At 39.0% G+C, this 24450-nt stretch overlaps 2 protein-coding genes and 1 pseudogene across 7 annotated transcripts in view; 2 read left to right on the top strand and 1 right to left on the bottom strand.

Moving 5' to 3' along the window:
• Window positions 1-24450, bottom strand: part of LOC149050645 (uncharacterized) — a 404897-nt pseudogene that overhangs the window by 99830 nt on the left and 280617 nt on the right. The gene's annotated exons all lie outside the window — the stretch shown is intronic.
• Window positions 359-4488, top strand: LOC149050668 (uncharacterized). Of its 2 annotated transcripts, XM_089198208.1 has the most exons (6): window positions 359-899; window positions 1003-1212; window positions 1850-1911; window positions 2668-2780; window positions 3510-3596; window positions 3836-4488. In XM_089198208.1, the coding sequence occupies exons 3-6, from the start codon at window positions 1862-1864 to the stop codon at window positions 3853-3855; spliced, it is 270 nt and encodes an 89-aa protein (XP_089054334.1). In that variant the 5' UTR covers window positions 359-899; window positions 1003-1212; window positions 1850-1861; the 3' UTR covers window positions 3856-4488. The 2 variants fall into 2 exon arrangements, with proteins under 2 accessions (XP_089054334.1, XP_089054333.1); XM_089198207.1 differs by lacking the exon at window positions 1850-1911 and having other exon boundaries at window positions 711-899.
• Window positions 8992-16446, top strand: LOC149050667 (uncharacterized). 4 transcript variants are annotated; one of them, XR_016184268.1, is made up of 4 exons: window positions 9665-11367; window positions 11641-11698; window positions 12453-14033; window positions 14182-16446. XR_016184268.1 is itself a non-coding variant. In XM_089198200.1 (3 exons), exons 2-3 carry the CDS (start codon window positions 11116-11118, stop codon window positions 11800-11802), a joined length of 414 nt encoding a protein of 137 aa, XP_089054326.1. In that variant the 5' UTR covers window positions 8992-9655; window positions 11079-11115; the 3' UTR covers window positions 11803-12358. The 4 variants fall into 4 exon arrangements, 3 of the variants coding, with proteins under 3 accessions (XP_089054326.1, XP_089054325.1, XP_089054324.1); XM_089198200.1 differs by lacking the exons at window positions 12453-14033; window positions 14182-16446 and adding an exon at window positions 8992-9655 and having other exon boundaries at window positions 11079-11367; window positions 11641-12358; XM_089198199.1 differs by having other exon boundaries at window positions 12453-16446.

The raw sequence follows: 24450 nt of genomic DNA, 5'->3' as shown, positions 1-24450 counted from the left end.
CCAGGTGCTGCAACAGCAAGCCCTAAAGATTGGCAAATTCCAGCCTCAAATTGGGGTCTACATGCACCTTCAATTTTGTCATATTTACATGGCTATGACAGCTAACAATGTGCATATAATCACATTAATCCACTCTTGATCCCTTTATCACCTATGCATCAGCAAGACTAATCATGAGGAGAAGAGTGGTGTGCCTATCCCAGCAAAGCAAATGTCATGGGGTGATGTGAACCACACACAGCTGCTGCCACTCCATCCATATCACTATTATCATCATGTATCAAATGGAAAAAGTAATGTTCATGTAAAGAAAGACAGAGGTGGCACAGAGAGCACCATTATGTCTAGTGGGTTTATGCCTTTATAACAACTTTATTGGGTACGTCTACGGATAGACGGACGCCAAATGGGTTAGTGCAGCGGGACATGGAGTCCCATACGGGGCACTACCCCTCTTAAATCCACCCAACCCAACCCAGGGGAGGACATCCATCACACAGTAATCTCGTGCGTGGGAAATTAACGTCTCCTACCCCAAACCCTGCAGGAGACGGGACCTCCGGCTTAACGTCTTATCCGAGAAGACGAAGCAAGGTGAGTGAAGCGGCTTGCTTAAGGCCACAACGTAGTGCCGCGGCCAGGACTCGAACCCGGGCCGTCCGACCCAGAGTCCAGCGCTCAGACCACTGGACCACTCACGCCTCATGCCTAGTGATAAGTGGCAACCTTCAGTGGTTACAAAAGAAGAGGGCAAGAAACAGGCCATGGAGGAAACGCCACAAGATATTTCCTTCCCAAAACAAAAAGAGGCAAATAAAAGCTGAATGGCTCAAGTGCTGATTACAGTGACAAAAACAATCAAGCTGGAACAAAGACAAAAGCTGATAAAAGTGACAATAGTAAGTATTATTATAATAATAAGATAATAAATAGGTAGTCAGGTTTGGTGAATTTTAAAAGTGTAACAGCTGTATTAATATGGCCAACTTACTGTAATTACAGGAAAAGGAAAGTGGAAAGGGAGCATGCCTGTATGTGTCCTCAGCAAAAAGTTCAGATTCAACAACAATCATCATCAAGAAGCTGGAGGCTATCAGAATTTACTGTTAACAAAGAATCAAGCATTGCATTAACTTCAAAGTTATGCGCCTCTGTGAGGATGGCTCTTATTGTGTTGGAAGACTGTCAAAACAATTTCATTGAGACTATCAAGTAAGTATCCCTTTTGTTTGTAAGTCTTTCCATTCTTAAAGAATGTGAGTGGTCAAGTAAAGTTTGACTATTAAATGCATGATAATAATTCATGAAGAATTATGCACTTCTTATTGGCTGAGAACAAGTGCATTTTTCATGCAGCACTGGTGCAAAGTTGTGACACAAGTGCAGATTATAAATAGCATGCTGTTAAAATTGTGAATAAGTGCTACACATGTACAAATTGCACTTGCCTTATGCACTCTTGCAATTATGTTGTCTTTGAAAATTTTACTTGTGCTTATTAACACCAAATTGTATTGAAAAGTTATTACCTGAACAGGATTCCTTTAAAATGCTGTATGGGTTACATGCAGCTGCATGAATTAGTATTGCAAAGATTTCATTTTGTGGATTGTGGACAATATGTGACAATGAATATAAATTTCAGGGTAATTTTCACTGGCTTTTTGAAGCTTTTAGCTATAAGTTCTCTCTGAATATTTTGCTCCATCTCTCTCCACCACAATTTGTCACTATTTATTTCACTTGCTTCCCAAAAACTGCTAGAGATTCTTTCTTCCTTAGACAGTCATGGCCTCAATGGCTGTTTCAGTGAATAAATTGGTCATCATAGCCTTTTTTGTTTCAACAGATCATCAAAGGTATGCAGCGAGCACACACCCATTGTATTTATTTCCTCTGGACCCCTGTCAGGTAAACCTGTTCCTTTCTCCCAGTAGTTACTTATATCACCATGGTAACTGGCCAAAGTAGCTTCCTCTTATTCTTTATGAAGGGTTAAGACCATTTATATAAGTTCTTTGAGACAGAGCCAACCTCCTTGACTAGTGGTATAAGAAGAGGCTCTGTAGAAGTGTAGGTAGTTGTTAAAACTAATTTTGAGAAAAAGAGGGTGGTCAAAAATCTATTGTTTATTGTACCTGTCATGATGAACCTATGTCATTGTAGCTTTACAGGCCTGTGATTTTCCATCTCCTCGTTTTTTCCTGACATCTTGCATGAGTTAATAGTCAGTAGTAAATGATATAAAAGTGTGATGTATTGGATGCCTGATGAAAATAACAACTATACAAAGTCAAGTGCATGTAGACACAACTTAATATATATTTTGCCCCTTCTAAGTATTGGTTCAAAGATTTACAGTGTGTTTTTGGATATGTTTCTTATGATATAGCTTGCAAATATAATTATACTGTTGCAGAAGGCAATAACAAAAAGAAGTAGCTTTTTAAGAAAGGGTAAATCAGCTATAAGTTTCCTACATGTAGTAATTAACAACAGAAAGATTGACTCGTTTTAACTGTTCTCAACAATGATTGGATCTTTTTGTTAATTCTTTTTTACTCTTGATTGTAGTGTGAAATTTTTTTTCTAGTATTGATTGACAGTTGTTGCAGTACTGTTATATGCATGACTATAAATTTACAAGTTTTTCCTGGATTCTGTCAGATACTTGATGCAAGAGCAGTACATTGATGAGCTTGTGTTCAAATGCTTGACACTGGAGTGTGATTTGGGAAGTGCAGTAAATTGCCTGATAACGCAACCAGGACAATTTGCAGGTACATGTATCTATCATGTAGAGTTTGGTTGAGTCATGCTTGCTTTTTCATTGCAAAATGCCTTTCATTATTTTTCAGAGTATATTCAGAGTGACAGTGAATTTTGAGTGGTGTATTATGCCTTAATCCCTCTTTGAAAAAAACACATTTCCAAAAAAAAGACAAAACAAAACAAAAGAGAGAGAAAAAAAACTGGATTACTTTTTAAATTACCCAGCCAATTGGTTTGTGCTTGATTCATTTTTTACCATTACTAGGCAATGGATTTAACTGGAAGCAAATTAAACCACCAAACCAAGCTCTTTTTAATAATTGGTGGCTCATTTTGTAAAACATGTTGGTTCTGGTTTTCAGTTTCTCCCTGGACATACAACTTTTCTGTAGGAAACACAAAACAAAATTAAAATTAATAATTGAGCAATGAAGCTATGTGCATATTGAAAATGTTGTTGGGAGCCATACACAATTTGGTCCCTTTAGGAAAATTGTAAGGTCAATTGAGGATTTCTTAAAATGTTCTTTCAGTTACACTTATTTAGATTTGACTTCAATTCAGCACATTTCCTACATGTATTCATTATATTGTGACATTCAATATAGCTCTTTTCAGTCTGGTAAATACTTACACACCTTGTAAAACAAAAAATATAGTTGCCAAAGTATAATGTGATTCATGTAGCTTTACAAGGGAGACATTGTCTTAAAAATTTCTTCATAATATTGTTGCAGTTACTCCCACATCAAAGAGGCCTGGCATTGTAAGAAAAAGGAAATTTGATACAGCTTTTCTATCATCAAGGAACAATGATTGTGGAGGTATGATATGTTATTAACTCTATTACTCCTGTTGGTGACCAAGACAGAATTTCTCCTTACAATATCAATACAATATCAAGCAGACAAGTGATGAAAATAAGAAAAAATATCAGGTAGGAGATTAAAAGTTGATTCAATACCAAATTCTCCAAACTAACATCACAAGACCTGTATGACAGACCGTAAGGAGGATAATTTTGATTCACATCAACGTTATTAATGTTATTGCTTCAAAACAGGATTTTTCATCACTGGATAAAGTCAGCATTTCCTTGGAGGACATGGAGAAGAAGGTCATGGAAGTTCTTACAAATGAAAGAAAAGCGTTTGGAATTAGGGACAAGCAGTCATGAAAGCTTTTATAAGCAGAATTTTCCAGAGTAAATGTCCACTGTTATTCGCTTGCTCTAAAAAAGAGTCTTAATATGTACAGTAATCAATAATTATCAATTTTACTACTAACATTGCATGTAACAATACCAAACAGAAAATCTCATGTTGGAACTAGTGGTAACATAGAGAATTGTAATGAAATGTTTTGTAAACAAAATAGTGAGGAAATCAACATTGCAACAGTCTGGTATTTACAGTTTGAGTAATTTTTTAATTACTAATTACTTACCCAAGAGCTTTTTGGCAATAATGAAATTGATGTATTTCATTTCTTCCTCTGCATAGTTATTAACTTTTAGACCCTACAGCTTAATGAGTAAAGATGAACATCTATTCCTTTCAAAGCTCAATCCCAAATAGATGCAACTGACTTCTACGTTAGAGGTCACATGAGAAATATACACTTGTGATAAAAAAAACCTTTATTGAATTTTTTAATCAATATTTACATGTATACTTATCAAAGTTACTGGCAATAAAATTATTCTTGTGATAAGAATTTTGGTTCTTTATAAGAGAAAGTGCGATCAGAGGAATTAAGAGTGTGACAGGTCATCTAAAACAAACCTATCAAGTACAAGTTTTAAATTACTGATTTTGAAATATGCTGAGGCAGTCTGACTTTGCACTTCAGAAGTTTGCAAATACCAAATCAACACCAAGGACCTTTAGCAGTAAGGAACTGAGGCAACGCCGAGGAAGAAGTCACTTAAAAAATGTATTTATATTTTATGTTCACGGTTTCTTACGACGCTTCACTGAAACTTCAGCATAACGTATGTGAGCCGCTTTGAGTTCCAAATGGAAACTTATTTTAAAACTTCTGTTCACAGATCACGCAAATTTTGGTGATTTCATTTTGTTTTTTACAGGGCAGCTAAGTAATTTACAAAGGTTTAGTAGGTACCTGCTGATCAGCTATTATTTTGCCAACTGTTATGATATTTTGTTTTGCCTTGTCCTTGTTGCCATTGGCGTCGCGGTTCGCGTTAAGGTCCCTGGTACTTACCCTGTAATATGAACTTGGTCGTAAACTTTGTCGTCAAGACAAACAAAAAGTGCTTGTGTTGTAGAAGTAATTAGAGGTTTGGCGCAATTTTCGCGGCACGAAACTAAAGTCAGTCACAATTAAAACAACAATGTAACCATTTGGAGGCTCAAAAGGTTACGGTTTGTAAAATTCAGCTAGTTGCTCATAAAATCCCCTTATGACAAACTTTAGAGCAGTGATTCATAAACCAAAGTTGTCAGACCACATGTACATTTTTTTCCTGCCGCAGTGATTGGATCAGTCTCGCAGTGCAAAAGATATAAGAACATTAGAAGAATGAAACTGGTCAATTCTCGACAGTGGCCGCTCAGCAGTTACGGTCTTTTATTTCAAACACGAGGGTTGCGACTGGCTAGAATGCTTACCGCTCCGTTGATATTGCGTCATAAGATCAAAATAAAGCCGACCTCCACGAACGATTATGATGATTTTCCCTTATCGATTATAATTCTGGCTACTGCAGTGACCTTAGTGAACGGCGAGTATCAAATTCCAGCCGTATGAGCTGTTCAGAGATGACGTTTCACCGATATAGATCATGTTTTAATCGAATACCTTAAATTTATTGGTCTAAATTTATGAAGGAATGAAAACACCGAAATCTATATTGCTTGCATTTAAACGTTGACTTTTAGTCAGCGGTAAAACCCATCAACCGAGATTTATATTTCATGTTAAATCGAACAGTCCACGAAGTCAAAAAAGAGCGTCCCCAATGGCTATTCGGGATCCGGGATTGGTCTTATTTAAAGGCCGGGATCCGAGAATTTAGTGTAAGAAGAGGGCGAGATGCGGGAATGATGTTTTACCGGCGGAACAGGGGAATCGGCGATTTTAAGGGGCGAGATACGGGAATGAAATAATTACTTGAACGAACCAAGAACGGGAATGTCCGTTGACGAGAATTTTTGATGAAATTGATCGGACTGGTCAGTGACACTTCAGTAATTGCGTAGGAATGAAAATTCTATCAAAAGCGAAGTTGCCAACTTACCAAAAATCCTTAACGGCCCAAAGGGTAAGGTGGCATCTAAAACTGTTGCGTCAATTGAAGTGCTTAAGGGCGTAGCAAAAAGAGAAACTCCAGAAAGTGTCGGAATTATATCGATGTGAGGCTCTTAACCCCTTGAGTTGCATGACACTAGACGTGCAGGATATTCACTCAGTTATGCATCACAAATATAAACTTTTCACGGTGTTAGATTACGCAAGTAAGTTTGGAAATGCAGCCAAAGAAGGTTTAAAGAGGCCAACCCATCGGGCGGCGTACTATTTTAAATCCAAATTCTTGGTATCCTTTACCAGAACGTGCCATTATTCTGTCGGCCATAAAAGTAATTTAACCGTTACCTCCTGTACTGGATGGCACCGAAGAGCATATAGAAGATGAGGGACTGGACATAAACATTTGCTGCAGCAGCAGCAAGAGCTTTAACTTCCCCGTGGTGCCTCTATCAGACAGATATTCAGGCGGGCGAACCGGTTACCCTCGAGAGTTCTGACTTCGAGGAGTCGCAAGAAAACAGCGGGAAACAAGACAAAAAGGAAAATGGGGCTCCGGCTTTGGTAGAAGTATTCGCTTCAATAACAGAATTGTGTTCAGGTAATTTTTCTTTATTTCCCTTGCTATGGCACAAAAGGATTCCCGTCACCTTCAGTGTTTTATGCAGTTGTTGAGATTGTTATGCGACATTGACTTCTTTACTTATACGCTTGTGTGTGATTGAAGTTAAATCCGAAGGAAGTCGTTACCGTGAATAGCGTACTTAGTTCGTGCAAAACTTCGAAAACTTCTGAAATGAACAATATCATCATTTTGGTGAATAGAGATAAACTTCCGCCTTACGGTGACCAAAGACTTCAACGGATCAATGCCGGTTGAGAAAATCACCACCAACCGAAGAGGCCCTCTTACGTTTAGGAAATGGACTAGGAAAACATTTTTATGATCAAGATTGGCCAGTATAAGCCGTCGGAATAACGGGACTGAGAGAAAATATTAGTCGGGATCGCTAGATTGAAGAACCTTGTTGGATACCCTCAAGAAAGCATTGATTAACAAACATCCTCAAGCAAAAACACGATTCTTTCTCATATGAGCCCATCGGGTGAACTCGCTTTTTGAAACGTACACTTGATTTCTACCCACAGAAAACTGCTCGGTAGAAAAAAGAATCGGGATTTTTCGTCAAGCGAAAAATATTAAAATATTGCAAAGTAAATTACAAACGGAAAATTTAAACCTGGTGAGGTCAACTACCTTTTTATTAATTACAATGACTTAAAACCACCGATACTTTAAAATCGGCACTCTAATCCCCACGGTATCAACGAGCACTTTTCATTCAACTAGTTTGTTCTTGTTTTCACCTTATTCCCAACAATAGCGCAGCTCCATTTTCTGCATATAAACGCACGCACAACCCACAATTCGTCCATTCGCTCTGACGAATCGCTAACGCTCGAAACTTCACCTTTCAAACTCTTAACGGTGGCCAATCTACCTTATCAACTCAATTGATAATATTCAATTGTTTTTTTCTCAGTTCGTGAGCGGGTGGTATTCTACAAATCCTGCGATCTGATTGGTTCCAAGAGCGGGCAGTATTCTCCCCATCCGGCCCGCTCACAGCGAGCGGTATCCGATCCTTTTAAAGAAATGTTTCGAAGTTTTCTTGGAAGCCTTTTAAATCACCTTTTAATATCATTACGCAAATAAATATGTTTTGATGAAACCTCTCTCTTTCATTTGCATTGCTCTTGTTTTCTCTGCCATCTACTTGCTCATAAATTGTTCAGTTTATGGAGAATCTTGCCGTACTTACCGCCTTTTATCAATCAGGTTCTTTCCGCAACCATTTGTTAGGTTTTGGAAAAAAATAAAAATGTTATTTACCAGCCAAGGTCGGTCCGGATTGGGAAAAACTGTGCCCGAGGTCTTGGATACTGCCCGAGGCCTAGGGCCTCGGGCGGTATCCAAGACCTCGGGCACAGTTTTTCCCAATACGGACCTCCCGTCCGGTGAATAACATATATTTAGCATATTAATCGATGCGCGCGCCCCCATGAGTACTTAACAAATGCACTTGCTAAGAGCATGTTAATAAAAGCCAAACAATGCAGGAAGTTGGAATAAAATAATGTTTTTAAAAATAATTGAATGACTATTTATGCTATTTGAATTAAATAAGTTATTAATTTCTAAAGACATTTGAAGTAGTTTGATTAACAATACTACCTAAGTTTAACGAAGAAATGAAGGTGAAACCTTTAAGTGGAGCGCTACGGCTAGGGCATCGGTAATACTTAGGGAGCTGCTTTTCTTGTCTGTGATTTCTGCAGTAAAAAGATGGGAACTCATTTTCTTTGTCAACTACCATGGTTGCCACTACTCTTTGACATTTTACTGGCCGACAATGTTATACTTTCATCGCACAACTCACTTTGGCTCCTCGTGCAAAAATAGAAAAACAAAGCGAAAACGAAAGCAGGGCAAAAAGGCGATTCGAAGAATCCGGCAAAGGCGTGAGCGCGTGCGTTGATGATTGAATCATGCTCAACGGATGCATGCTTGCGTATGCCACTTTCTCTCCTTCAGTTTTGCGTGCTGCGTTAGAAAATGTTTCTTGATGGAAGCCAGGCACATCAGTCAAATGAAAGACTGTGCACCGTAACGCGTTTTGAAACCGAGGCAAATGCCGCTGGGAGAGAAGCGAGTCAGTCTGTTCGAACCCAGTACTGGTCAGTGGATTTTCTGTAAAGTTCACGTTTGTTGCGTCATAATACACTAGGCCAAGGAAAATTCAACGGTGTTTCCTCGGTGCTAGGTGAATTCGGGACGCAAAAACAATCAAAAAAACTCTTTCACATGTTATAATCGATTTCAAGGGCTGTCACGGTGGAGGTAGGGCAGACCGAGATCTGACTTAGAAAGTCTGACTTGAGTTTTTCGCAAGCATTTCAAAAATTGTTCTGCTACATAAATATCTTTGTTTTCAAAGCCACCACTTGGAAGCCCCAAAGCATATCGCGCTGTCTTTTTCGGCAAGTGTTGTGTAGATTTTCATTATTTCTCCGTCGAGAAACATATCTTAAATTTACTTTATAGTTCGAGGTAACAGCTTGCACCTGATATAGGAGAGACTTCATTATAGAATAATGTCCGAAGAATTTGGGTCTGAAGGCCAGAACGGCAAAGCTGAGGAAAACTGCTCAAAGGTAATTGTATATGAATAATGGAATCAGCAGAAGCAGCAGCTGCAGCACACACATCACATTTGTATGGAATGTCGAAAAACCAAAACCAAATAATCACAATGGCCAAGCGAGACAAAGGGAGCTACGACAAGGAGCCGATCAGAGCCCAAAGTACAAATAGGGAGATTCTCTGAAGGGCAGGTTTTATGAGAATTAAAACAACTTACACACAAAAAAAACCCATCGCAAAAACATGAAGATGCTCATAAATTCAAATTCTGAAATGTGTCTTCTCTGGACCTTTTCCTGTTTTCGATAGACATTAAAGCCGTTAGTCGCTATTTAGATCTTTTCATTTATGTCTAGTCTCCAGATTCAGGTGAATCTTCTGAAGAATTGAAGAGAAAGGCTCAATCGGGTAAGAAAATGTAAAAAATCAGTTTTACACATGTGCTCTGAACCTGATAAGAATCGCTGATAGCAAGTGGGACTTAAAAAGTCCTCCTCCACTGTCAAATTGAAGACAAAGCACTGAGTCATACGACTTTAAGAGGGTCGCGATGGGGCGATGGCTTTTACGGCCAATGGTTAAAATTTTGGCCAATTTATGACTAACGGCTAACCAAAAATGACACAAGATGACACGCTGTAGGAAGAGACAATTCTATAGGGCTAGAATTTTTACGACTGACGATTAAAATTTATCAATCACTACGGCTAGCAGCTAAGTTTTTGGCCGTATTACGGCTAACGGTTGATCTAATTGAGACCTTCCTTTAAGGTAAATTCAGACAATTCCAGTAGCCATGGTAACGGTCTTAGACTTAAAAAGATTAGATGAAATCCAAAAGGGAAATGGATAGGCGTAGCAGGTGAAAATTTGAAGAGGGAAATTCGTTCAATTCGTATGAACTTGAAAAGTATCGGCCCACACTTTTCCATAAGTATTTAGAATGCTTGAAAATGATCCTTTTTGGATTTGTGGTGTGAACTTGCTAATATTTTTTTTGATTAATATGGCTGACAAAGAATGAAAACATATAGAACATGAACTGATTTTCTTTGACATAACTCGATCGTCCACCCTAAATCTAATGTTTCGTTTTTATTTTAGATATTTTGGTGATACCTTATTCATGTTCCAAAACATTTTTTCGTTCATATAACTGACGACTGACCCTCAAAACGATTTGCTTTTCTATCATCGTATCATGCTAGCAGAGAACTTCACAGCAGATGAAACTGGTTCAATGATAGTAAAACCCAAAGAGAATGATAAAGTTTGTCACTTCTTGAGGTCTGTCCAGGCATTGTGGGTAAAATGCGATGAGTTATGTATTGTGCTGCAATGTGAGGTATGAATGGATTAACCGATAGTCATGAAAAGGCTAAAAGATTAGCCCTTAGGCTTAAGAATGACGAATTTTAACCGTTAGTCGTAAAAAAAAAGTTAACAGTAAATTATTTTTTCGCTAATTGCATTGAAAGAAAATTAAACGTCAACCGGAAAAGCCATCCCCCCCCTCCCCAATTTCCTGAGATCCTTCAATGTAGCTTGTACGGCCAATCTTTGAACAGCGAAACGCGATACTGACCTGGTGCTTCTAGATTCTCCCTAAGATCACTGACAACGAGAATGATTTCCAAATTAGAATTCAGAGGCGTTAACATTTACTCAACTAAGAACCTTGCCGTTTTCTTGTCGCGGCTTATGTATTTGGCGCGCTTAAATTTTTCTAATTCCAAAAAATGAAAGTAGAACAAGAAATTTTCAACATCAAAAAAAGAAACATATTAAATATAAAATATCATCTACCTTCCCGTTTTGGTGGGAAAAACAGGCTTGTCCGTAGAATAGCTTCTGCTGAATCTTGGAATATGCCTGATGGAATATGTCTTTGGTTCCACTCCTCGTGTCATCCTTCACAGATCTTAGAGACGTCAAAGGACAAATCAAGTGCGGCCCAAAACACTGCAAAAGTGAAGGGAACATCTCAAGCATTAAGTCAGTTCCCTCACCTAATGTATCAAAGTGGCCAGAGTTCTTATGCAGCAACCATACTAGTCCAGGAGCACACCAGTGAATATGATTTGGAGTGTGTAGAAGTTCAACCGACAAGCGAGGAAAAGGTAAGTGGTTATTTATGATACTGATGTAAAGGGTGCTTTGTAAAACCAAAACCTCTGTCATTTCATGGGTAGAATGAGTGATCATGAAATAGGTTTCATCAAATGTTTTTCCTGTGAGTATAAGTTAGTCTCCTTTGCACGGCCTGTCTGCTTCCTTTAGCCAGCAGGTTCATGCATACGAGTTTACTCCAGATGTAGGAAAAGAAAAGAAACATTTCATTATTTGACTGGTACTGATTATCACAAAACGGTTATTGACTACTCTGATTTCAGGCTTCAAAATGTCATGAGCTGACTTTAATCACTGAACCAAAAGGGGACGAAGAAGAAGGTAAATCGCACAACTGGTTAGACTGGTTAATATTTCTTATAGGAGAAGCGTCTTTAGAAACCAGACAATTGAAAACAGCTGTAACAGGCTCGCTAGAAACTTAGATTTCTGGCCATCGAAAACAAAAAAATAATATTTCCTTTAGCCAAGAAAGTCATTTTTTAAGGTTCCTAATTGATCAAAAAGCCTTCCGAGAGATGGAAGAAGGGTATTGAGATTTTCCTAGGACAACAGAAGGTGGCGATAAAAACTACATAACTTTAAGGGTATACTTCTTTAAATATATGTACCGAATTCTTATTTTCCTTTAAAGAGTAGATATCATTCAGTCTTTTCTTTAAAATAGCGCATTGACACTTATTTAGACTTTGATTTAAGTTACTTGAAATCGCTCTCAAATTTTTTAAGGCCTGTTATTGACTTGAATAGCAGTGGTCACCAAATTAGAACCAATAGCAAGTTGTTTTATGTACAAAGCGTTAGTCGCGTGCAATAATACCAGGCTGTATTGGTTCTTCGTTATTATTTGGCTAATTTTTGTTCCGATGTCGAGCTTACGCCATGGGTATGTGCAACTGAACAGCTGCTGAAGCCATTTACTTTGTGCATAAGTAGCAAAGGCCATGTCAACCAACTCGCAACAAAAGCCACAAAATTTAATTTTAAGTCCCGGTGTAAAAAAAGCTGTAATTATATTTGTGCTAAACTCGGAAAGTAGAATTCAGCTGAATAAAATGAAACTTAACTCTCATAGGTCTCTTCAGTGTTGTTCCATACATAGTGGTGTGATATCGATTACTTTCATCAAACCAGAAATGAAATTACGGCAAATGAACACCCTCAAGTCACACGAGGAGAGGTTTACCAGAATATTGACTTCCAAAGGTAACTAGGTGCAGAGTATCTACAATGGTATAACTTGCGATCAAAATGTATTACAGATATGATTCATTTCCCGGAGAGATGTTTGTTTTGACACTGAAACCATTCATAATGGACAATTATATAATAAGCTCGAGATCTCAATCGCGTGATGCTTGATGAGGTCGACGTCCAAATCGTAAATCGGCAATTGCTTGAACATAGACGTCAGAGTTTTCACAATGAGGACAATGGAAAGGCGTATCCATCGCGGCTTCAATTTCCCGAACAGTCGTTGAAAAACCTGAGAGAAGAAGGCAGTTTATCTTCGCTGAGACACACCTCAGAGGCATTTAAGGTCTCGTTCTTCGTTAGCGATGTCACTTGTAGATAATTACGACAGCCAAATTTGTGATCAACATTTACCGTCCCAAGAGCCTCTTGAAGCTGAAGAAGTGATGGGTCACTGGTTAAATCGCAATCGAAGACAATCTATATCCAAACAGCCGTCATTCTTGATGGTCCAAGAGGTCGAGGAAGAAAACGAAGCTAAGGCGAGAGTAACGATTTGAATTTTTAGAACTTTACCAAACGCTTGGTAACTAGACTACGAGCAGTCCCTCCTTTTCAGCAAATTCCGTCGCGCGATCAAAGGAGAAAAAAAAAAAGTGAGGCCACTCCCCGTGTCCTGCGGCGCGCCACTATCAATACTTTTACACCGTTCTTTCTCCTAACTCGTGCGACAGACTTCGTGGAGGAGGATGGACTGCTCGTAGTCTAAAAAAATTACCAGATTTGATTTCGAAATGTCAAACACTAGCCGAACTGGTAATTTTAAAAAAATGCGATTCCAGGCAAGGTTGACTGGTAATTTAAAAAAATGTGACTCTAGCCGAGGATCATGCCCCCGCCGATTGCAGTCGAACCTGTATTAAGTGGCTCCGTATTGAGGAAGAAAATTAGGATTAACTCAAGAAACTTGTTAAATATTTAAACTGGCACCTCTGGCTTCATCTCTACCAAAGACGGTAATTCCCGAGGGACGTCAGCGTATTTTGTACTATCTCTTCTCCTAAGCAATTCTGTGTCTCTTATTAAGAGAGCATTAAGTGGTCAATTATGACATAAGGTGGCCTTGTTTATAGTTTTGTTATAAAACTCCCTCTCAATGGAACCTGTATTAAGCGGTCACCCTGTATTAAACGGTTAACTCACCATTCCAGGGGATGGCGGCTTAATACAGGCTCGACTGTACCACTAAAATGATCTACCCATTGAGCTAAAGAGAGCTCGTTAGTGAGTGGGGCTATAACAGTTGGTTCATTTGTCTGATACGTGCCCCATATAATGCTAAATGCATGTTACGTCCTAGGTAAAAAAAAAAACATAGTTCTAAAAATTTTTTTCATAAGACTCCCTGAGCTGTTTCTCTTGTGAACGAGTCGCTGAGCAAGTCTTGAGTTCTCACGAATTGGTAAGATTTGAAAAGATATGAATATAACCAATAAATAACACGATCGTAACAAAAATTTCGCTAAATTTTAATGAGAAGAAGAGAAGAAGAGGCCAACCCATTGGGCGGCGTATTATTTTAAATCCAAATTCTTGGTATCCCGTACCAGAACGTGCCATTATCCTGTCGGCCATACAAGTAATTTAACCGTTACCTCCTGTACTGATGGCACCACAGAGCACACAGAAGATGAGGAACTGGACATAAACATTTGCTGCAACAGCAACAAGAGCTTTAGCTCTCCCGTGGTGCCTCTATTCAGGCGGGCGAACCGGATAGTCTCAAGCGTTCTAACTTTGAGGAGTAGCAAGAAAACAGCGAGTAATAAAACAAAGAGAAAAATGGCACATCAGAGTGCGATTCCTTGAGTGATGATGTTTCCGGCTTCAGAAGAAGTATTCGCTTCAATAACAGAATTGTGTTCAAGTGATTTTTTTTATATTTCCCTTGCTATGACATAATAGGACTGCCGTCACCTTTAGTGTTTTATCCAGTTGTTGAGATTGCTATGCGTTTCTTTGGTATTTACCTCTCTTTACTAAGATATTGGTGTGTGTGATTGAAGTTAAAACGGAAGGAGGTCGTTGCCTCGACTAGCGTACTTTATTCGTGTAAAACTTTGACAACTTTTAAAATGAGCGATATCATCATTTTGGTGAAAAGAGATAAACTTCCGCCTTACGGTAGCCAAAGACTTCAACGGATCAATGCTTTTGAGAAAATCATCACCTACCGAGGAGGCCCTCTTACGTTTGGGAAATGGACTAGGAAGGCATTTTTTAGGTCGGGATTGGCCGTATAAATCGTCGGAATTACGGGATTAAGAGAAAATTTTAGTCGGGATCGCGGGATTGAAGAAGAAAGCATTGATTACAATCATTAAACAAACATTCCAAGCAAAAACACGATTCTTTCATGTAAACCTTATATGAGCCCATCGGGTGAACTCGTTGTTTGAAACGTACACTTCATTTCTTCCCACAAAAAACTGTTCGGTAGAAAAAGAATCAGGGTGTTTTGTCAGAGCGAAAAATAATAAAATATTGCAAAGAAAATTACAAACGGAAATTCTAATTCTAATGAAGTCAGTTACCCGTTTACTCACAATGAATTCAAACCACCGACACTATTAATCCCCACGGTATCAACGGGCACTTTTCATTCAACTACAGTAGTTTGTTCTTGTTTTCTCTTCACTATTTCCCACCAATAGCGTAGCTCCATTTTCTGCATGTAAACGTTCTCACAACCCACAATTCGTCCATTCGCTCTGACGAAGGACTGACGCTCGAAACGTCAGCTTTCAAACTCTTAACGGTGGCCAATCTACGTTATCAAATCAGTTGATAATTAATACTAAATTACCATGTTAATCGATGCGCGCGCATTTCTTCAGTAAAAAGGTGGGAACTCATTTTCTTTGTCAACCTCCCTGGTTGCCACTACTCTTTGACATTTTACTGGCCGACAATGTTATAGTTTCATCGCACTACTCACTTTGGCCCCTCGTGTAAAAATAGAAAGAAAAGCGAAGACAAAAGCAGGGCAAAAAGGTGATTCGAAGAATCTGGCAACAGCCATGTGAGCGCGTGCGTTGATGACTGAATCATGCTGAACGGATGCATGCTTGCGTATGCCACATTCTCTCCTTCAGTTTTGCGTCCTGCGAGAGAAAACGTTTCTTCAGGGAAGCCAGGCACGTCAGTGAAATGAAAGATTGTGCACTGTAACGCGTTTTGAAACCGAGGCAAATGCCATTGGGAGAGAAGCGAGTCAGTCTGTTCGAACACAGTGCTGGTCAGTGGATTTTCTGTAAAGTTTATGTTTGTTGCGTCATAATACACGAAGCCATGGAAAATTTAACGGTGCTTCCTCGTTGCTAAGTGAACCCAGGACGCAAAAACAATCCAAAAAACCCTTTTACATGTTATTAAGGATTTCAAGAGCTGTCGCGGTGGTGGTAAAATTTGAGGTAGCGTAATCTTTTGTGCTCTGCTTTGACTTGTATCGCTTTGTAGTCATATTTAGACTGCTGCGGCTGCCCAAGCCAGACCGATATCTAACTTGAGCAGTCTGACCTCAGTTTTTCGCAAGCATTTTAAAAATTGTTCTGCTACATACATACATTTTTTTAACCCACCACTTGAAAGCCCTAACGCAAATCGCATTTTCAACCTGTTGTATTTGTAGTTTTTGGTTTTGCAATTTATGAGAACTTCATCTCGTTTGCTTGAGTTTCAATTTTAATTCTCTTCAAGTGTTACGAAGATTTTTATTATAGCTCCGTAGGCGTAGCAGGTGAAAATCTGAAGAGGGAAATTCCTTCAATTCGTTTGAACTTGAAAAGTATCGGCCCACACTTTTTCATGAGTATTCTGAGCGCTCAAAAATAATATTTTTTGGATTGTGGTGAAAGTTTACTAATATTGTGTTTGTTAATTTGGCTGACAAAGAATGAAAACACCATATTCATGTTCCACCTTATTTTTTTGGTTCATACACTGACGACTGACCCTCAAAACGATTTGCTTTGCTATCATCATATCATGTTATCAGAGAACTTCACAGAGGATGAAACTGATTCAGTGAGAGTAAACCCAGAGAGAATGATGAGGTTTGTCACTTCTTGAGGTCTGTCCAGGCATTGTGGGTAAAATGCGATGTGTATTGTATTATACTGTAATGTGAAGATATGAATGGGTTAACTGATAGCCATAAAACGGCTAAAAAAATAGCCGTTAGCTGTAAGAATTACGAATTTTAACCGTTAGTCGTGATAAAAAAAAAGTGAACAGTAATGTATCTTTTGCTAACTGCATTGAAAGAAAATTAAACGTCAACCATAAAAGATATAAACCCTTCCCTCCCCCCCTCTGAGATTCTCCAATGTGGCTTGTACAGCCAATCTTTGAACAATAAAATGCGATACTGATCAGATGCCTCTAGATTCTCCCCAGTTACGATCACTGACAACGGGAATGATTTCCAAATAAGAATTCAGAGGCGTCAACATTATATTTGCTCAATTAAGCGCCTTGGCGTTAACTTGTCGCGGCCCGTGTATTTGGGGCGCGTCAAATTCTTCTAATTTCAAAAAATTAAAATAGAACGCAAAATTTCCAACATTAAAGAAAGAACACATTGAATATAAAATATTACCTACTTTCCCGTTTTGGTGGGAAAAACGGGCTTGTCCTTAGAATGGCTTATGCTGAATCTCGGAATATGCCTGATGGAATATGCCTGTGGTTCCACTCCTCGTAGGCGTTTCAGATCTTTTCAAAATTAATTGTGGTTTTTCCTTATTTACCTTTTTTCCTAATAGTCACGTTTGGTCTCTAAGTCCTCATGAGTATTTCCTGTTTGTCGAGTATCGCCTTTCACAGATCTTAGAAAAGTCAACGGAAGAATCAAGTCCGACCCAAAACACTACAAAAGTGAAGGAAACATCTCAAGTATTGAGTTAGCTCCCTCACTTAATGGTTCACAGTGGCCAGAGTTCTTATGTAGCAAAATTCAACCGATCAAATTGCTGCCAACATCAACATTTATTATGAAGGTCAACGATAAATTTGTCCAAATTCAACAGCTAATATCAATATCAACACTCCAAACACACTAGATCCAACAATCGAAGTAACTCGACATCAACACAAAGCTTCAGGTTCAACAACAAAACAGGTTCAACAATTTGGGTACGAGCGACTGGAAATGGCCGAGGGATCTTGGGACTTATATTTTTATCCCGATTCCAGCAGTCGCCATATTTAGCGAAGCTACCACTGTTCACTCTCGTAGATGTTGTATAAACGGGATAACTTGTTCCCAAGATCTCTAAGTGGTTAGCCATGATATTGATGTAAAGGGTGCTTTGTGAAACCAAAACTTCTGTAACGATACCTCATGGGTAAAATGAGTGATCATGAAATAAGTGTTATCAAATGTTTTCCCTGTGAGTATAAGTTAGTCTCCTTGGCACGACCCATCTGCCCCCTTTCGTCAGCACGTAAATGCATACGAGTTTGCTCCAGATGCAGGAAAAGAAAAGAAACATTTGACTGGTACTAATTATCACAAAACGGTTGTTGGCTATTCTGATTCCAGGCTCCTAAATGAGAGCCGACTTTAATCACTGAACCTAAAGGGGACAAAGATGAAGGTAAATCATACAACTGGTTAACTGATTAATATTTCTTATGGGAGAAGCATCTTTTTGTCCTACTCAGAACCCGCTCCGGTTAAGCCCGAGGGACGGGTTCGAACATGGAGCCTACCTGATATAGAGGAGAAACGTTCACGAGGTCAAGAAACGATGCACAAAGTTAAAGCGTCTCCATCGCAACTTTAATTTCCCCAACATTCGTTGAAAAACCTGAGAGAAGAAGGCAGTTTATCTTCGCTGGGACACACCTCAGAGGCATTAAGGTCTCGTTCTTCGTAAGTGATGTCACTTGTGGATAATTACGACAGCCAAATTTGTGATCAACATTTTCCATCCCAAGAGCCTCTGGAAGCTGAAGAAGTGACGGGTCATTGAGTAAATTGCAATAGAAGACAATCTACATCTAAACAGCCGTCATTCTTGATGGTCCAAGAGGTCGACGAAGAAAACGAAGCTATGGTGAGCGTAACGATTTAATTTTAGAATTTTACCAAGCGCTTCGTAACTAGACTTTTCGGCGAATTCCGTCGCGCGATTTAAAAAAAACAAAAAACAAAAAAACAGTGAGGCCACTCCCAGTGATCCCTGTGTCGCACTGCCATCAATATTTTACATCGTTCTTTTTTTTTAACTCACGTGACGGACTTTGCCGAGAAGGAGAGACTTACCAGAGTTGATTTAGAAATGTCAAACACGAGGTAACTGACTGGTAATTTAAAAAATGTGACTTCATGTCAGACAAGGTTGACTGGTAATTTAAAAAATGTGACTTCATGCCAGACAAGGTTGACTGGTAATTTTAAAAATGTGACTTCATGCCAGACAAGGTTGACTGGTAATTTGAAAGATGTGACTCCAGGCAAGGATCGTGCCCCCGCCGATTACAGTCGAACCTGTATTAAGCGGCACTGTATTGAGGAGGAAAATTAGGATTAACTCGGGAAACTTATTAAATATCCAAACTGGCACCTCTGCTTCATCTCCGACCAAAGACAGTGATTCCCGAGGGACGTCAGCGTATTTTGTAGCATCTCTTCTCCTGAGCAATCCTGTGTCTCTTATTAATCCTTTAACTCCCATGAGTGACCAAGACAGAATTTCTCCTAACATTATCAAGACAATATCAATCAGATAAGTGATGAGAATAAAGAAAAATATCAATCTGGGGATAATATGTTGATCCAATACTGAATTATCTCAACTAGCATGATAAGAATTGTATGGTTGACAGTAAGAAGAATTACAAATCTGATCTGGGAGTTAAGGGGTTAAGTGGTCATTAAGTAGTAAATATTCAATAGAGTGGCCTTGTTTATCGTTTTTTTTATAATACTCCGTATCTGTGGAACCTGTATTAAGCAGTCACCCTGTATTAACCTGTATTATTTACCGAATGTACCTCTAAAATGATCTACCCACCAAGCTAAAGAGAGCTCGTTAGCGAGTGGGGCTTTTACAGTTGATTCGTTTGTCTCATGCTAACTGCATTGATTCGTTTGTCTCATGCTAACTGCATGTTACCCCCCAGGTAAAAAAAAACAGTGTCAATTTTTTTTTGTTTGAGGTAAAGCTGTAAAACTCTAAAAGAAGTTTTATTCGATTATACTTTGCAGGATCCTAAGACTCCTTCAGCTGTTTCTCCTGTGAACGAAGTTGCTGAGAAAGTCTTGAGTTCTCATGAAATGGTCTGAAACGGTAAGATTTGAAAAGATAAAGTAAAACCTGCAAATGAAAAGATGGTAACAAAAATTTCGCTAAATTTTAATGAAATAGTTTAAAAGTGGAAGGCTTGTCGTTCGTGAGCGTCCTCTTGAGGTCTCAGAGGGGACCTTTAGCAGTTAGGACGACAACGCCGCGGAAGACGTCGATTTAAAAATGAATATATATTTTCAGTTGGATCTCCCGAATTACTGGATCTCCTTATTATTTCTCACAGCGCCACAATATAATGTCAGCATAACGTATGAGAGCGGCGTGGAGTACTAAATGGAAGGTTAATTTGCCGTGGGGATACCCTTTTTGAGACCACGCAAGTTTTGATGATTTCAAGTTGTTATTTTGCAGAGAACGGCTAAGAAATGTACACATTTTTAAAAGGCTCGCGCCGAGCTATCGTTCTGCTCATTAGATCTTTTGTCTGCCACCTCCTCGTTGCCGTCGTCGGCGTGGTTTGCTAAAGGTCCCTAGTCTCAGCCTTAGCCGGGATATTTTCTCTTTGATGGCAAGACACTTCATTCCCTTAGCGCTTTTGCCCACTCTGGACTATAAATGACAACCAGCAAACTCAATCAATCAGTCAATCATTTCATTAATGTCATAGTTTGAAATAAGGTTGCTCTATATATCCGAGCCATAGGCTCACGTGTAAAAACTTACAAGCTGAGCATATCAAATATAAATTACAAATGAAATATGGTAAGTATAAGAATATACAGATAAGTAACTATATTGAAGTACTTCGTTCAGACCACATTTAAATATAAAAATTGTATAAAATAGTATTTTTACATTCCTTAGTTAGATTATCAAATTATGACACAGTAAGAGAAAGCTGATTCCCAAAACGTGACACCTTAAAAGCAAACGAATAATGGAATAATTTTCAGTGATGTTATTTTTATAGAGTGTTTCATCAGGAAGCGGAAATAATGATGTGTCAACAGTGGGGGCTGCTGTCAGGATGTGGAGGACTAAGCAGAGTGAACGTAGAGCAACAATCGCCTCAGACTCCCCTCTGACCGACGTTCCTAAGTATGCGTCAGAAATAGAGCAACAAGCGTTTAGAACAGCTTTGCTCTGAAATTGAATAATGTTCTTGGGGAGCGATTTCAGGAAATGGTTTCGAAGAAGGAAGAAGAATCATTGCGAAAGAAGAAGCCAAAAGTTTTAAACGTTCCCATGAACTTGTCTGGTCAAGAAATAGGACAACTGAGAAACAAAATACTTCTGGAGTGAAGCAAAAATCAATGGGGGCGGCAGTCATGAAGCCCTAGCTGGCGATGACGTCCTCCTTCCACCCACGCTTCCCATTCCGCGAGTTAAATTTCCAAGAAAAGCATCAATTGATCAGAACCCTGCAGATTTAAGGGCCCAAATGACAAAGGAATTATCACGTCGAGTTTCGTCTGTTTTGGACGACGAGGAGGCTACCCACTGCTATAGACCATCATCTTTAGTGCCAATATCCACGAAGAGCTCGCTCCGAGCCAAACATCAAAATGTTGATTACATACCCCACGGAACTGGTTATAAATTATTGGATCCTAATGGTATTTATGACTTGTTTAACTGGTACGAGTCCGAGAGAAAGCGCTTGAAAGCTGAGTTGGTTACCGCAAGCTGACTTACAAGGACGACAGGTGGGGTATACCTATAGCAATGTGTTCATTGACTGGTACGTAGCAAAGGAGCGGGTCAGCCTAAATAGCAACGGGTATTCTCTGTTAGTCTAAAATGAGAGGAAAAGGCTGTTTTATAGCCTTGACAGCAATATAGTAAAGCTGTGGGGACTTCAAAAACTCATCATTGGAGTGGTTGTGACTATGACTTTGCTAATTTTGACCAAAACTGTTTGAAGGACTACGCTCATCGTGCCATCAGACCTCTCAAACCAATAGTTTTTGCACAACTCGTTCAAAATTAGAATGCAAATATGTTTCTCCACAGAAGGTTCGAAGAACACGAACGTAATTTCATAACTTCAGCTAGAAGGAATTACAATAAAATTATTATTAACTAACTCCTCTTTGCTAAGAAAGTTGACTGCGAAAATGTGAAAGTCTTTGATAGGGATTAGTCCTGCAATAGTTTAGTCTTAGTAAATACATACTGAATAATCGCGTGTACCAAGTGGAGTAGAGATGTTTTGATTCCTTTTTCATCATCTTTAGGTGGTCATTGATAGAGACAATGCTAATAAAGTTCATCATTCGATGTTCAAAATAATGGAAGACATTTTTTTACGGGGACGATAAAGCGTTTCATGGGGTCAGAAGAATCAGTAGTTGCCGTAGCCACATCAGACAATAGAGGCAAAGTTAATTTATCCAACACGACAGGAATTGGAGAGCAAAATCAAAGTACCATTTCAGTTCTGGCATATCGTGCTTAGAAAACTGCAAAGTCTTATTCAATAATACTATAACGCTGTGTAGAAAACCACTCCTTTCAGTTGCAAATTACTTCTACTGCAGCCCTGGAATCCAGGCTCCTAAGACGACGAAGCCAATTACCATTTAGGGCTTTTTGTTAATATGGTGATTCAAATCCTGTAACCTCCTTTCCGCTTCTAGTTAACTTTTAGTGCCAAGTTTTTTGTTTTGACAGGTCAGGTTTTTTGTGTCACAAAATTTGCCTCGTGAACCATGACCATGTGTACTCGATCCAGGTCTCCTGACTCGCTCTCATACCTATAAACGTGGTTTATTACATCTTTATACACATCTCAGTAGGGAAGAGGAAAATGTAACATCAGCAAGCTGTCGAGGACATACATTTTTAAATTGTGGGGATAGAATTGAGACGCTAAGGTGACAAGTTCGTGTTTGTAAAGGAGTTCTTTCCATGAATCTTCAGAAACTAAAAAGAATGAAGAGCCTCAGGAGACTGATGACACGAAATCGGATATTGAAGTGGAAACAGCTGGGGTAAGTATTCTTTCTTTGTCAGTTCGGTTTCTTCGTTGAAGATCAAAGGAAAATATGTTATCGTTAAACCAACCGGGCAGAATTTTAAAATGCCAAACAGCCAATAAGAACTCAACGTAGATAAAACGAATGATTGCGCAGGCGAAAAGGTTGGGAAGTGGGACGAGTTTTATATTGCAATTACAGAGCACAATATGCAATACCAAGATTATTTTTGAATGCTATCGACACTTCATAGGACTATTCCAATCTGAATAATAGAGCAGATTTTTCACTTAATAAGTATTAATTTTTTTCAGTCAGGTGAAGGACGTACGCATACCTCTGGTGAAAGCATTTTTTCCCAAAGTGGAAGTATCAAGAGTCTGTCAAGTGAATCAAGTGCTGAGCTACCTTCGTCAGAATCCTCCCTGACAGGAATAAGTTTTTCCTCTTCCAGCGATGCTGTAGGTGTATGTGACGATCCAAATACAAATGCATCAAGGAATCTCAAAGAGCTCTTTTAACACCTCCGTTTCGGTTAACAGTAACTTTGTAAGTGCGTCGTTAAGTCAGGAGGCCGACTTAGAAAGTAATTGGCAGCGCAAACGGGAGACTGATGGTCTCACAACACGTGGTAAAGCTGATGGTCTCACAACACATGGAAACGTTGATAGGTCAGATAAATATCAAATTGTTAGAATCGAAAGCATTGAGCTTTCCTTGAACACAGACAAGACGACGCAAACGAGGACATAGTCGCAAGGTCAGAGGAAGTGCTATGCGACAAATTTCCAACTTTCCACTCGTCTAAAAATACAACTGAGCCCAAAGAACTCACCGGGAAGACTATAAGTCTCATAGCTTTTGATAGCAGTTATCAGGGTCAGATCCGAGGATTTGAGGAAACTCTTGAAAATAAGACAGCTGTTGAGCATATGTTGCAGCAAGAGTTGGAGACTTTAGAAAACGAGCTGAACGTTGTCAAGGAGACGGCAATAGGTGAACTATTAGAAACGTCAAACTCGTCTGAAGAAGCAAGTCTACTATATACCTTTAAGACTGAATCTACTGACACAGCAAATGAACCCCTTTACCTGAGGGAACAGCATGAGAATTCTGACGAAAAAGTCTATCAAATGAAGATCCAAGAGCTACAAGAAACTCCTCAAAGGAAAATAGTTTATGGGGAAGTGTTAAAGGAAGAAATGAAGTGTTTAAAGAACGATCTGAATTAGTGTTAAGAGCAACTCTGAATACTGATTCAATCAGTGCGCTAAGGAAAAGGAAAAAATCCAGGAATTACTTATCAGTACTCAAGGCGTGACCTCCCTCAACTTTGAATTGCGCCGGGAAATTAACCAGAAAAGTAAAGTTATAAACGAAAGAGACGAGGAAATAAAAAGACTTATCAAAAGTAAGACTGAAGCAGAGATACTACTGCGAGAGGTAAAGGAGAAACCTTTAGAAGCTCACAAGGAGACAGAACTTTTGAAACTAGAATTGGCGCAAATGAAGAAAGATAAAAGGTCGATCGCTTTCCAAACTGATGGTAAGGTTCTCACAAAGTCTGACATTCCAAATGACAACC

Source organism: Pocillopora damicornis, chromosome 2 (genome assembly GCF_964200805.1).
Source record: "Pocillopora damicornis chromosome 2, jaPocDami1.2, whole genome shotgun sequence".
Taxonomy (NCBI): Eukaryota; Metazoa; Cnidaria; class Anthozoa; order Scleractinia; family Pocilloporidae; genus Pocillopora; species Pocillopora damicornis.
The sequence above is the reverse complement of the archived record's forward strand: the minus strand, read 5'-3'. Positions and strand labels throughout refer to the sequence as shown.

What these genes read in the sequence shown, in the direction of transcription:
- LOC149050667 (XM_089198198.1), top strand. Translation starts at nt 10,987, where the DNA reads ATGAAAGTAGAACAAGAAATTTTCAACATCAAAAAAAGAAACATATTA. An exon ending in AACCGACAAGCGAGGAAAAG is followed by an intron (nt 11,368 to 11,640) that starts GTAAGTGGTTAT and finishes CTCTGATTTCAG; the next exon opens with GCTTCAAAATGTCATGAGCT.
- LOC149050668 (XM_089198207.1), top strand. Translation starts at nt 1,034, where the DNA reads ATGTGTCCTCAGCAAAAAGTTCAGATTCAACAACAATCATCATCAAGA. An exon ending in AATTTCATTGAGACTATCAA is followed by an intron (nt 1,213 to 2,667) that starts GTAAGTATCCCT and finishes GGATTCTGTCAG; the next exon opens with ATACTTGATGCAAGAGCAGT. An exon ending in GCAACCAGGACAATTTGCAG is followed by an intron (nt 2,781 to 3,509) that starts GTACATGTATCT and finishes ATATTGTTGCAG; the next exon opens with TTACTCCCACATCAAAGAGG.